General features: G+C 45.7%; 1 protein-coding gene across 3 annotated transcripts in view; it reads right to left on the minus strand.

The window, feature by feature from the left end:
- The window catches only part of LOC117593903 (serine/threonine-protein kinase nekl-2-like), a 33,857-nt gene that overhangs the window by 5,354 nt on the left and 14,459 nt on the right, over positions 1–14,044 (minus strand). For all 3 annotated transcript variants that reach the window (XM_034290544.1, XM_034290545.1, XM_034290543.1), the window contains 3 exons: positions 4,395–4,485; positions 4,190–4,293; positions 849–932 (listed from right to left, as the gene is read on the minus strand). In XM_034290544.1, coding sequence (XP_034146435.1) covers positions 849–932; positions 4,190–4,293; positions 4,395–4,485 — 279 coding nt within the window. The remainder of the gene's footprint in view (positions 1–848; positions 933–4,189; positions 4,294–4,394; positions 4,486–14,044) is intronic.

Genomic DNA, 14,044 nt, shown 5'->3' on the forward strand with positions numbered 1-14,044 from the left:
ATGAAGAGAACTGCCTTTGATTGTGAGCTTCATAATGCATTGTTCACTCTGTGAAATAATGTTTAGCCACAAGAAACTATTGAAGCACATACAACTGTTTTGTGAACACTACATATATATGTCCTATACAATATTACAGGTGAAAATCTCTCCAGAATCACATTAGGATGAAGTACCCAACTGCACAAACAAGTGTGGCACATCTACCAATTTAAGAAATAAAGAAATCGGAGTAAAAAAATAAAATATTTTACCAGGATTACAGTGAATGTAGTATAAGAATTATTTTAGAATTCCCAAGTTTTTCACATAATCTGACAGGGATGGCTTGGCTGTTTGAAGTTTTAGGGAACTCTTGGCCGTTTTGTGAATAATGTAAGTGTTGTCCCCAGTGAGACTGGTGCTGCTAAGACCATAACCTGACCAGAGCTGCTTTGACAAAGGGTAAAAGAGCTAGAAAACCAAAGGGTCCACAGTGACCAGTGTGTCTCCTGTTGAGAAGATGACAATGCATCCATTCTGTATCTGGGACATTAAATGTATTACATGATTACCTTCTATAAGTGGATTCAAAGAAAATAAATATACAGCTGACTGTAGGCTGTAAATTCAGAATGGTAGACAATTTGAATCAGGTGTGCTATTTCAATGAAACCTGGGGTTCCCCAATCAGGGTGTTGAGAACCACATGACAGACCAGTGTGATGGCCTAGGATGGTCCAGGGGACTAGACCCAATGCAGAATGGGTCTGAATCCAGCCCACTGCTGTTATAGAAGAAACACTCTCCTGTTTTGTTCCCCAATTTCTATATCATAAATACGCACTTTTTGAAAGGCCAGTGTTTACCTGTGGTCTCAGGTCTCTGTGAAGAAGATTCTTATCATGGACACACTTCAGAGCCATGCAGATCTCAACAAGCCAGTCCATGATCTGGGATGAAATACAGTTAATATTTTTGGTTTAACATGGAGCAACATAGTTTGGATGCAATGATGTAAATGGCTGTGTTCCAGGCTGACTAGCTGCAGAAGAACTTGCCTAATTTGCAAAAAAGCCTGGTCAGGTAAACATATCTTCAATGATAAACCAATGTAATACCGGACTGCACAGTTGATGATCTTTTATCCAAACAACATATGTAAAATAGTCAGCTTGGAACAAAACTAATATGATCCATCCATTCATCCATCATCTTCCGCTTATCCGGGGCCGGGTCGCGGGGGCAGCAGTCTAAGCAGGGATGCCCAGACTTCCCTCTCCCCAGACACTTCCTCCAGCTCTTCCGGGGGACACCGAGCGTCCCTCCAGCGTGTCCTAGGTCTTCCCCGGGGTCTCCTCCCGGTGGGACGGGACCGGAACACCTTCCCAGGAAGGCGTTCCGGAGGCATCCGAAACAGATGCCCAAGCCACCTCAGCTGACCCCTCTCGATGTGGAGGAGCAGCGGCTCAACTCTGAGCTCCTCCCGGGTGACCGAGCTTCTCACCATATCTCTAAGGGATCGCCCAGCCACCCTGCGGAGAAAGCTCATTTCGGCCGCCTGTATCCGGGATCTTGTCCTTTCGGTCATGACCCAAAGCTCATGACCATAGGTGAGAGTAGGAACGTAGATTGACCGGTAAATCGAGAGCTTCGCCTTGCGGCTCAGCTCTTTCTTCACCACGACAGACCGATACATCGACCGCATTACTGCAGAAGCTGCACCGATCCGTCTGTCAATCTCCCGTTCCATCCTTCCCTCACTCGTGAACAGGACCCCTAGATACTTAAACTCCTCCACTTGAGGCAGGCACTCTCCACCAACCTGAAGTGGGCAAGTCACCCTTTTCCGACTGAGGACAATGGCCTCGGATTTGGAGGTACTGATTTTCATCCCCACCGCTTCAACCTCGGCTGCAAACTGTCCAAGTGCATGCTGAAGTTCCTGGCTTGAAGGGGCCAACACGACAACATCATCTGCAAAGAGCACAGACTAAATTGTGTGGTCCCCAAACCTGACACCCTCCGGCCCCTGGCTGCGCCTAGAAATTCTGTCCATAAAAATTACGAACAGAACCGGTGACAAAGGGCAGCCCTGCCGGAGTCCAACATGCACAGGGAACAAGTCTGACTTACTGCCGGCAATGCGGACCAAGCTCCATGCGGACCTGACAGCCCTTAGCAAAGGACCCATATTCCAGAAGCACCCTCCACAGGATGCCGCGAGGGACACAGTCGAATGCCTTCTCCAAATCCACAAAACACATGTGGATTGGTTGGGCAAACTCCTATGAACCCTCCATCACCCTGTAGAGGGTATAGAGCTGGTCCAGTGTTCCACGGCCTGGACGAAAACCACACTGTTCCTCCTTAATCCGAGGTTCTACTATCGGCCGTATTCTCCTCTCCAGAACCCTGGCATAGACTTTCCCGGGGAGGCTGAGAAGTGTGTTCCCCATATAGTTGGAACACACCCTCCGGTCCCCCTTCTTAAAAAGAGGGACCACCACCCCGGTCTGCCATCCCAGAGGCACTGTCCCTGACTGCCACGGCATGTTGCACAGGCGTGTCAGCCAAGACAGCCCCACAACATCCAGAGACTTGAGGTACTCAGGGCGGATCTCATCCACCCCCGGTGCCTTGCCACCGAGGAGTTTCTTAACCACCTCGGTGACTTCAGCCCGGGTGATGGACAAGTCCACCTCTGAGCCCTCATCCTCTGCTTCCTCAATGGAAGACGTGACGGCGGGATTGAGGAGATCCTCGAAGTACTCCTTCCACCGCCCGACGACATCCCCAGTTGAGGTCAACAGCTGCCCACCTCTACTGTAAACAGCGTTGGTAGGGCACTGTTTCCCTCTCCTGAGGCACCGGACGGTTTGCCAGAATCTCTTGAAGGCCAGCCGATAGTCCTTCTCCATGGCCTCACCAAACTCCTCCCAGGCCCGAGTTTTTGCCTCCACAACCACCCGGGCTGCAGTCCGCTTTGCCTGTCGGTACCCGTCAGCTGCCTCAGGAGTCCCACAAGCCAACCAGGCCTGATAGGACTCCTTTTTCAGCTTGACAGCATCCCTTACTTCCGGTGTCCACCACCGGGTTAGAGGATTGCCGCCTCGACAGGCACCGGAGACCTTACGGCCACAGCTCCGAGCGGCCGCTTCGACAATGGCGGTGGAGAACATGGTCCACTCGGACTCAATATCTCCGGCCTCCCTCGGGATCCAGTCGAAGCTCTGCCGGAGGTGGGAGTTAAAAATCTCTCTGACAGGAGACTCGGCCAGACGTTCCCAGCAGACCCTTACAGTACACTTGGGCCTGCCGAGTCTGTCCAGCTTCCTCCCCCGCCATCGGATCCAACTCACCACCCGGTGGTGATCAGTTGACAGCCCCGCCCCTCTCTTCACCCGAGTGTCCAAGACATACGGCCGCAGGTCAGATGAAACGACAACAAAGTCGATCATCGACCTGCGGCCTAGGGTGTCCTGGTGCCACGTGCACTGATGGACACCCTTATGCTTGAACATGGTGTTCGTTATGGACAAACTGTGACTAGCACAGAAGTCCAAAAACTGAACATCGCTCGGGTTCAGATCAGGGGGGCCGTTACTCCCAATCACACCCCTCCAGGTGTCACTGTCGTTGCCCACGTGGGCGTTGAAGTCCCCCAGTAGAACGATAGAGTCCCCAGTCGGAGCACTTTCCAGCACCCCTCCCAGAGACTCCAAGAAGGTCGGGTACTCTGCACTGCCGTTCGGCCCGTAGGCACAAACAACAGTGAGAGACCTATCCCTAACCCATAGGCGCAGGGAAACAACCCTCTCGTTTACCGGGGTAAACTCCAACACATGGCGGCAGAGCTGGGGAGCTATAAGCAAACCCACACCAGCCTGCCGCCTCTCACACCATGGGCAACTCCAGAGTGGTGAAGAGTCCATCCTCTCTCAAGGAGTGTGGTTCCAGAGCCCAAGCCGTGCGTAGAGGTGATCCCGACTACCTCTAATCGGAACCTCTCAACCTCACGCACTAACTCAGGCTCCTTCCCCGCCAGCGAGGTGACATTCCACGTCCCTAGAGCTAGTTTCCGTGTCCAGAGATCGGGTTGTCTAGGCCCCTGCCTTCGACTGCCGCCCGATCCTCTCCGCACCGGCCCCTTATGGTCCCTCCTGTGGGTGGTTAACTAATTAACTAATATGATATTAAACTGAAACACCTGTTCTTCTGAGAAAGGGGTCCCAGTCTTCCTTCTCTCTCTTATCTTCTGTGACAGATCTCCACCCTCACAAAGGTCCATAACTACATAGTAACTATTACCATCTGTAAAAATACATAGTTTGTGTGAAAATATTACTATGTTTTTAAATGCCTCTATAAAACTATTTCTCAAAACGGAAAAATAACTTAGGAATATTAATTACCTTGAAAAGAGTTTCTGTAGCTTGCAATATGAGGGTGACTTATTTCCATGAGAGATCTCATCTTAGAGAGTATGTTTTGAGCATCAGCAGTCTGGTGAAGCAAAAAAACAGTACACAATACATACTAAATACTGGGCAATAGAGGTAATAGAGGTTTTTATGTGACCTTTTTTAAATTTGTGTTTCCTTTTAAATCAATGGGAAGTTACAGTTGTGCTCATAAATCTGCATACCAAGCCAAGGTCAGGTAGACCAAGAAAGATTTCAGACTAAACTGCCAGAAGAATTGTTTGGGATAAAAAGAAAAACCCACAGGTAACCTCAGGAGAAATGCAGGCTGCTCTGGAAAAAGTGTGGTTGTTTCAAGGAGCAAAATACGATAATACTTAACAATAATGACCTGCATGGACGAGTTGCCAGAAAGAATCCTTTAATGCGCCAATGCCACAATAAAGCCCAATTACAATTTGCCTGACAACACCTTGATATGCCCCACAGTTTCTGGCACACTATAATTTGGAGTGAAGAGACCAAAATAGAGCTTTATGGTCAAAACCATAAGCACTATGTTTGGAGAGGGGTCAACAAGGCCTATAGTGAACAGAATACCATTCCAACTGTGAAGCACGGGTGTGGCTCACTGATGTGGGGTGTGTGAGCTCTAAAGGCAGGGGGAATCTTGTGAAAATTGATGGCAAGATGAATGCAGCATGTTATCATAAAATACTGGCAGACAGTTTGCATTCTTCTGCACGAAAGCTGTGAATAGGACGCCCTTGGACTTTCCAGGACGACAGTGACCCTACGCACAAGGCCAAGTTGACCCTCTAGTGCAGTGATTCTCAAATGGGGGTACGTGTAGCCCTAGGGGTACGTTGCGGTACTGTAGGGGGAAGAAAGATTATTGGGTGATGATGGGTGATGATGGGTGTGTTGACACCTCGTCCGTTTGTCCGTTTGTCCGTTTGACTTCCGGGGAGAGTATCTGCTGGTGTTGTTTCTGAATTGCCGCTTTTCCTTAGAAACTGTCCTTGTAACGTATTGTTTGTCTTTTGTTTTTATGGGTTTGCTTTATGTTATTGTCTTTACCCTCTGGCTATTCTGGATGTGAAGTTGGACATCAGTCGGCTGCCTCGTTTTGGAAAATCACTAACATCATAAAGCTAGTAGCTAATCTTGGCGTGGTTTGTGAGCTGGGTAGCCGAAACGCTAATGTTACAACCGCGTTGAACTGTGTTGAAGGACTTCCGATTTTATTCCACTTCAATGGACACCTCTGCATTTTGATAAAATCAACATCACACCGGATTTCACCTGAAACACGTTTTAAACTTGATTGTCTCATACTTTCCTCCAGACTACCACATTGCTGGCTGGCTAGCTCTACAGTTCATATATCCCTCTTTGGCCTGCGTTGTGTCATCCTGGTCTTCACCTGTTTGTTGTGACCTGGGCTCCAGCAGACGACTTACTCTGAGTAAGTCACCACTGTCTTTTTGTCTGTTGTCTACTGGTGAGGGCTGTGTGTGCTGTGGGGTCTTTTAGCAGCCAGGGTCTGGTACTGGCTAGGTTGGTTTTATAGTCTGTCTTGTGTTTCCGTGTGATTGTTCTGTCAACTCAACTGGATCCATAATCTTTGCCATGTATCAGCAACCATACCTCCACCTACTTCTGCTGTTGACATTGTACCCTGGATTATTAAGGCTCACACCCAACATTCGTCCTCCTACAATATTCTACTCCCGTTTGGATCTACTAGCTTTGAATAACAACTACCCACCTCCTCCTGTTGTAACCCAGCGTGCCCGTGCGTCTGGCATTTTCTGTAGACGTCTCTATCAACATCGAGGCTCCCGACGTAACTGGTCTACCAACTCTAACACCTATAGCAACATAATCTCCATATGGTCTCAGTCCCGTCCCCCTAGATACCCTCCATATCGAACTATAAATCATTTTTTTCTTCGCCCCCTCCAACCTATGACCATCTGTACCCCCACTGCACCCTGTCGAACTACCAATCTTGCTCTCCTCAACACCCGTTCTATTAACAATAAAGCTCCACTGCTACATGAATTAATACTGGATAACAAACTGGACTTCCTTTTTCTCACGGAAACCTGGCAACTGACAGATGATTTTTTATCACTCAATTTAGCTACTCCCCCTGGTTACAATTATCTGTGCCACCCCCGTCTCACTGGTCGTGGTGGTGGCCTAGCTGTATTATACAATTCCACTAACAAATTAACTGAACTGTCATTTACCTCATTCTCCTCATTTGAATACATTGCTTTCAAAGCATCATGCTCCCTGACCACCATTCTTATATATCGTCCCCCAAAACACAACAAATCATTTGTATCTGATCTAGCAGACCTACTCACAATCATTACACCTTCCTCACCCCACCTACTCCTGCTCGGTGATATGAATATTCATGTTGACACACCAAACTCCAAACTTGCCTCTGATTTTATTGCTGTATTGGACTGTTTTAATATCACCCAGCACGTCCATTTCCCCACTCACATTAAGGGCCACACACTCGACCTTGTCTGCTCTGTCGGCCTTAACCTCTCAGATATTTCCCCTTCTGTTTTCCCCCTGTCTGATCACAAGATTTTACATTTTTCTTTCTCCTCCAAAATACCCCACAACACTGATAAGCGTCTAATCTCCTTCCGTAATATCAAAGCTGTCGACCCTCTCCATCTCTCCACTGCCATTTGCTCTGCACTACCCCTGGAACATGCTCCCAACAACCCTGATGATCTGGCAAATCAGTTCAACAGCGCTCTCTCTTCCTCCCTTAACACTCTGGCACCACTTAGAGCTAAGCATGTTTCATTCACCACCTCATCTCCCTGGTTTACTCCTGAGCTCCGTTCTCTGAAGCAGGTTGGCAGACGCCTGGAACGCCTGGCTAGATCAACGGGGCTCACTATTCACACCGAAGCATACAAACATCACTTCTCTACATACAGAGATGCCCTCAGTACTGCTCGGTCCTCCTACTTCTGCAACATTATCAGTAGCTCTAATATGAACTCACATACCTTATTCTCAACAGTCAACAAGCTACTTCAGCCTCGCCATAACAACCATACCTCACATACTCTCCCTGCCAGCACTTTCCTTTCATTCTTCAAAGACAAAATCAAAAAAATCAATGCATCACTGTTAGGTCAGTTTCCCTGTTCCCTTTCTCCAACCGCTGATTACTCACTCTGTCCACCGCCTGTCCTTTGCACTCACCTTCATACATTCTCCCCCATTGACTCTGACTATATCACCAAAATTATACTCTCGTCCAAATCAACTTCCTGTTCCCTTGATCCCATTCCAGCCTCTCTCATTAAAGCCTGCCTGCCTGCACTCTGTCCCTACATCACACGCATCATTAACCTATCCCTCACCCATGGCATTGTCCCATCCATCTATAAAACTGCTGCTGTCACTCCCATCTTAAAGAAGCCTGGACTAGATACCACCATCCTGAACAATTTCCGCCCGATATCCAACCTCTCCTTCCTTGCCAAAACCCTGGAAAGGACGGTTGCCTCTCAACTCCAACAACACCTGCTTCACAATGACCTGTTTGAACCCCTCCAGTCTGGTTTCCGCCCACTCCACAGCACAGAGACTGCACTACTCAAAGTTGTCAATGACCTCCTCATCTCTGCTGATGCTGGTTCCCTCAACATCCTGATTCTCCTGGATCTGAGTGCCGCATTTGACACCGTGAGCCACCAGATCCTCCTCACCAGGCTCAGGGGTCTGGGTGTTGAGGGAACCGCACTCTCCTGGCTGCAAACCTACCTCACAAATCGAACCCATTACATCTCCCTCAGTCACCAAAAATCTGAAATATCTACAGTCACGCAGGGGGTCCCCCAGGGCTCTGTTCTGGGTCCCTTACTCTTCATTATTTACATCCTCCCCCTTGGTCAGATCCTCCGCCACTTCAACCTTAATTTCCACTGCTACGCTGATGACACACAGATTTATCTCAGCACCAAATCTCTCACCAACCCACCTCTGGCCCATTATGAATCATGTCTCTCTGAAATAAAAATATGGATGCATCACAACTTCCTCAAACTCAACAGTGAAAAAACAGAACTTCTTCTCATTGGCACCAAATCCACCCTTAGTAAAACTGGCACATTCTCTCTCACCATTGACAACACTGTAGTTTCTCCTTCCCCCTGTGCTCGCAACCTTGGGGTCATCCTTGACTCCACCCTATGTTTCAAGCAACACATTAAACAGACTGTCAAATCATCTTTCTTTCATCTTCGTAACATTGCAAAACTCAAATCCTCCCTCCCCCCATCTGCAGCTGAAACTCTGATTCATGCATTCATCTCCTCCCGTCTTGACTATTGTAACTCCCTCTTGTCCGGCATCAACTCCTCATACCTCATAAGCTCCAAATGGTTCAAAACTCTGCTGCGAGGCTTCTTACTCATTCAAAGTCCTGGCAGCACATCACCCCCATCCTCTGTGAGCTTCACTGGCTCCCTGTCAAACAGCGCATTGAATACAAAATACTCCTCCTGACTTACAAAGCCCTCCACAAACTTGCTCCCCCCTACCTCTCGGACCTTCTTCAACACTATCAACCTTCACGCTCACTCCGCTCTTGTACAGCAGGCCACCTCATCATCCTCAGATCCAAGCTACGGAGCTTTGGTGACAGGGCATTCTCCAGGGTTGCTCCCCGGCTCTGGAACTCACTGCCACAATCCATCCTTGACTCTGACTCTCTTAACACCTTCCGCCTCCGCCTTAAGCCATTTCTGTTTAAACAAGCCTTCCCATAGCCCCTTTGTTGTTGTATATTTTATTTCTCAGTGTTCTTTGTTTTGCTTGTTTTTGTAAAGCGTCTTTGGGTCATTGAAAAGCGCTATATAAATCCCATGTATTATTATTATTATTATTATTCATAAAAAAAAATAGATTAATTCATTTAAATTATTAATTAATTTAAAATATATACAAAATCATCCATGATTACTAAAAATATCATACGTTTAATAAAAAATAGGTTTAATAAAATGTTTATGTAAACCACATTTTTATATAAAATGTTTGATTGTAAACTACCTAAATCAGAGAAGAAGAATTTGAATCACACCTAGCGGGAAGCCAGTTACTCTACTGGAAACAAACAGACATTTAAATGAAATCCTGGTTAAAACGTAGTAATACTACAGCGGAGAACAGGGAGGATGAAGAAAAAAAGAAAGCCAAAGTGGAGCCAACAAAATACCGTCAATATCAGGAGGGGTATGTTCTGATGGGATTCACGGCAACAAACGGCAACCCTCCCCAGGCATTGTGTTTTTTCTGTGGGGAGAAACTAGCTAACAGCTCGATGAAACCGGCGCACCTCCAGATTTATCTCAGCACCAAACATCAGTATCATGTTGGAAAACCACCAGACTTTTTCAAGAGAAAACTTGCTGAGTTTAGATCATCGCAGGAAACAATGCGAAAAGTCTCCACAACATCAGCCAAAGCGCTACAGGCGTCATACGCGGTGTCACTGCTCGTGGCTAAAGCAAAAAAGCTGTTCACGATTGCTGAGGACCTGTTACTCCCAGCCGCTGTTGTATTAGCTGAGACAATGCTGGACAAAATGCCGCGGATAAATTAAAAACGGTGCCTTTGTCTAATGACACCGTTTCCCGCAGAATAGAAAGAATGGGAGCGGATATTGTTGAACAAGTTGTGGGAAAACTTGGCGAAACATTTTCACTACAGCTTGATGAGTCGACCGATGTCAGTGGCAAGGCACAACTCATTGCTTTTGTGAGGTATGTGGATATCAACGACATTTATGAAAATGTACTTATCTGCAAGAGCTTAGAGGGGAAAACAACAGGAGAGGACCTTTTTAATGTTGTGAATAATTTCTTCATTGAAAACGAGCTGGACTGGAAAAACTGCATGAGTGTCTGCACTGACAGAGCTGCGTCAATCACAGGCTGTGTAAAAGGGCTCATGGCGCGTATTAGAAATAAACATCCAGAAGTGCAGTGGAATCACTGTGTCATACACAGGGAAGCACTGGCATCCAAAAATATAAGTCCTGTGTTGCATGACGTTTTGAATGACAGCAATAAATTGATTAACTTCATTAAGTCAAGGCCACTCAATGCACGACTGTTTCACCGCCTTTGTGAGGACATGGGTGCTGAACACATACAACTGCAGCTACACACAGAAGTGCGCTGGCTATCTCGAGGGAGGTTACTGAACAGGCTGTTGGAACTACGGGCGGAGGTGCACACCTCTTTGTCAGAGCAAAGATCTCCATATGCCACCCTGTTTGAAGATAAAGATTGGCTTGCAAAGCTGTGCTATCTGGCAGATATATTCAGCAAATTGAATGAGCTAAATGTGTGTCTGCAGGGCAAGGACACCCACGTTCTGAACCTTTATGACAAGGTGGGTGGTTTTCTGAAGAAAGCAGAGTTGTGGAAACGGGCATGTGTACAGGGGGATCTCACCTTCTTTTCTTAGGTGTATGTTTTCCTCTCCAGGAAAGATGTGAACAGAGCACCAGTGAAGTCTGTCATAGAAGAACATTTGGCCAACCTGATTGTGAGTTTTAACTCATACTTTCCTGACATGGAGGAGAAATCTGCACAGCTCAGTTGGGTGAGAAACCCATTATTTTGTCAGAAGAAATCAGAAACATGCTCCCTCTCTGTCACCAGGAAAAACTCTTGGATGTGTCATCTGACTATGGCCTACGGATGAAATATGAAAACTCCACTCTAACGCAGTTTTGGGTGTGTGTAAAAAAGGAGTACTCTGAGCTGGGAGAAAAAGCTTTGCAGCAGATACTGCCCTTTGGATCCACATATTTGTGTGAGGCCTCATTCTCTGCAATGACTGTGATCAAAACAAAGCAGAGAAACAGACTAGGCCTGGAAAAAAGTCTGATCACTGCTGTGTCCTCCCTGCCACCGAGGATGACCAAGATCCTCAGTGAAGCACAAGCACATGTTTCACACTGAATTATAAGTGCAACTAGAGCTGGGCAATATATCGATATTATATCGATATCGTGATATGAGACTAGATATCGACTTAGATTTTGGATATCGTAATATCGTAATATGCGATATAGTGTTGTCTTTTCCTGGTTTTAAAGGCTGCATTACAGTAAAGTGATTTCATTTTCTGAACTTACCAGACTGTTGTAACTGTTCTATTATTTGCCTTTACCCACTTAGTCATTATATCCACATTACAGATGATTATTTATCAAAAATCTAATTTTGTAAATATTTTGTGTAAGTGTTTTTGAGCTAAAATGTTATACACATCATATACACTCACCTAAAGGATTATTAGGAACACCTGTTCAATTTCTCATTAATGCAATTATCAAATCAACTAATCACATGGCAGTTGCTTCAATGCATTTAGGGGTGGGGTCCTGGTCAAGACGATCTCCTGAACTCCAAACTGAATGTCAGAATGGGAAAGAAAGGTGATTTAAGCAATTTTGAGCGTGGCATGGTTGTTGGTGCCAGACGGGCCGGTCTGAGTATTTCACAATCTGCTCAGTTACTGGGATTTTCACGCACAACCATTTCTAGAGTTTACAAAGAATGGTGTGAAAAGGGAAAAACATCCAGTATGCGGCAGTCCTGTGGGCGAAAATGCCTTGTTGATGCTAGAGGTCAGAGGAGAATGGGCCGACTGATTCAAGCTGATAGAAGAGCAACTTTGACTGAAATAACCACTCGTTACAACCGAGGTATGCAGCAAAGCATTTGTGAAGCCACAACACGCACAACCTTGAGGCGGATGGGCTACAACAGCAGAAGACACCACCGGGTACGACTCATCTCCACTACAAATAGGAAAAAGAGGCTACAATTTGCACAAGCTCACCAAAATTGGACAGTTGAAGACTGGAAGTATGTTGCATGGTCTTATGAGTCTCGATTTCTGTTGAGACATTCAGATGGTAGAGTCAGAATTTGGCGTAAACAGAATGAGAACATGGATCCATCATGCCTTGTTACCACTGTGCAGGCTGGTGGTGGTGGTGTAATGGTGTGGGGGATGTGTTCTTGACACACTTTAGGCCCCTTAGTGCCAATTGGGCATGGTTTAAATGCCACGGCCTACCTGAGCATTGTTTCTGACCATGTCCATCCTCTGATGGCTACTTCCAGCAGGATAATGCACCATGTCACAAAGCTCGAATCATTTCAAATTGGTTTCTTGAACATGACAAGGAGTTCACTGTACTGAAATGGCCACCACAGTCACCAGATCTCAACCCAATAGAGCATCTTTGGGATGTGGTGGAACGGGAGCTTCGTGCCCTGGATGTGCATCCCACCAATCAACTGCAAGATGCTATCCTATCAATATGGGCCAACATTTCTAAAGAATGCTTTCAGCACCTTGTTGAATCAAAGCCACATAGAATTAAGGCAGTTCTGAAGGCGAAGAGAGGTCAAACACAGTATTAGTATGGTGTTCCTAATAATCCTTTAGGTGAGTGTATGCTCTATTGGGTTGAGATCTGGTGACTGTGGGGGCCATTTCAGTACAGTGAACTCATTGTCATGTTCAAGAAACCAATCTGAAATTATTCAAGCTTTGTGACATGGTGCATTATCCTGCTGGAAGCCTTAAGGTTGTGCGTGTTGTGGCTTCACAAATGCTTTGCTGCATACCTCGGTTGTAACAAGTGGTTATTTCAGTCAAAGTTGCTCTTCTATCAGCTTGAATCAGTCAGCCCATTCTCCTCTGACCTCTAGCATCAACAAGGCATTTTCGCCCACAGGACTGCCGCATACTTGATGTTTTTCCCTTTTCACACCATTCTTTGTAAACCCTAGAAATGGTTGTGCGTGAAAATTCCAGCAACTGAGCAGATTGTGAAATACTCAGACCGGCCCGTCTGGCACCAACAACCATGCCACGCTCAAAATTGCTTAAATCACCTTTCTTTCCTATTCTGACATTCAGTTTGGAGTTCATGAGATTTTCTTGACCAGGACCACACCCCTAAATGCATTGAAGCAACTGCCATGTGATTGGTTGATTAGATAATTGCATTAATGAGAAATTGAACCAGTGTTCCTAATAATCCTTTAGGTAAGTGTATATATATAATACACTGTATATATATATACACTGTATATATATATATATATATATATATACACTGTATATATATATATATAATTTATATAGGTTTCTTTTATCAAACATGCTTGGGGCCAGTCAACATTTTTATTATTGAAAATGTTTATTATTGCAAATTTCTATTATTGCAAATGTTTATTATTGCAAATGTCTATTATTGCAAATGTTTAATATTGCAAATGTTTTTCATTTACAATGTTTAATAAATCTCATAATAATGGCACGTCACTATATCGTAGTCATAGCTTTTATTTCTATCTCAAATGGTTGGGGCCGGTCAGGGGGTACTTGGCTGGGAAAAAATTTGATAGGGGGTACGTCATAGAGAAAAGATTGAGAAGCACTGCTCTAGTGGTTACAGCAGAAAAAGGTGAAGGTTCTGGAGTGGCAATCACAGTCTCCTGACCTTAATATCATCAAGCCACTCTGGGGAGATCTCAAACGTGCAGTTCATGCAA

The sequence above is a fragment of the Esox lucius genome, chromosome 24, assembly GCF_011004845.1.
Source record: "Esox lucius isolate fEsoLuc1 chromosome 24, fEsoLuc1.pri, whole genome shotgun sequence".
NCBI classification, from domain to species: domain Eukaryota; kingdom Metazoa; phylum Chordata; class Actinopteri; order Esociformes; family Esocidae; genus Esox; species Esox lucius.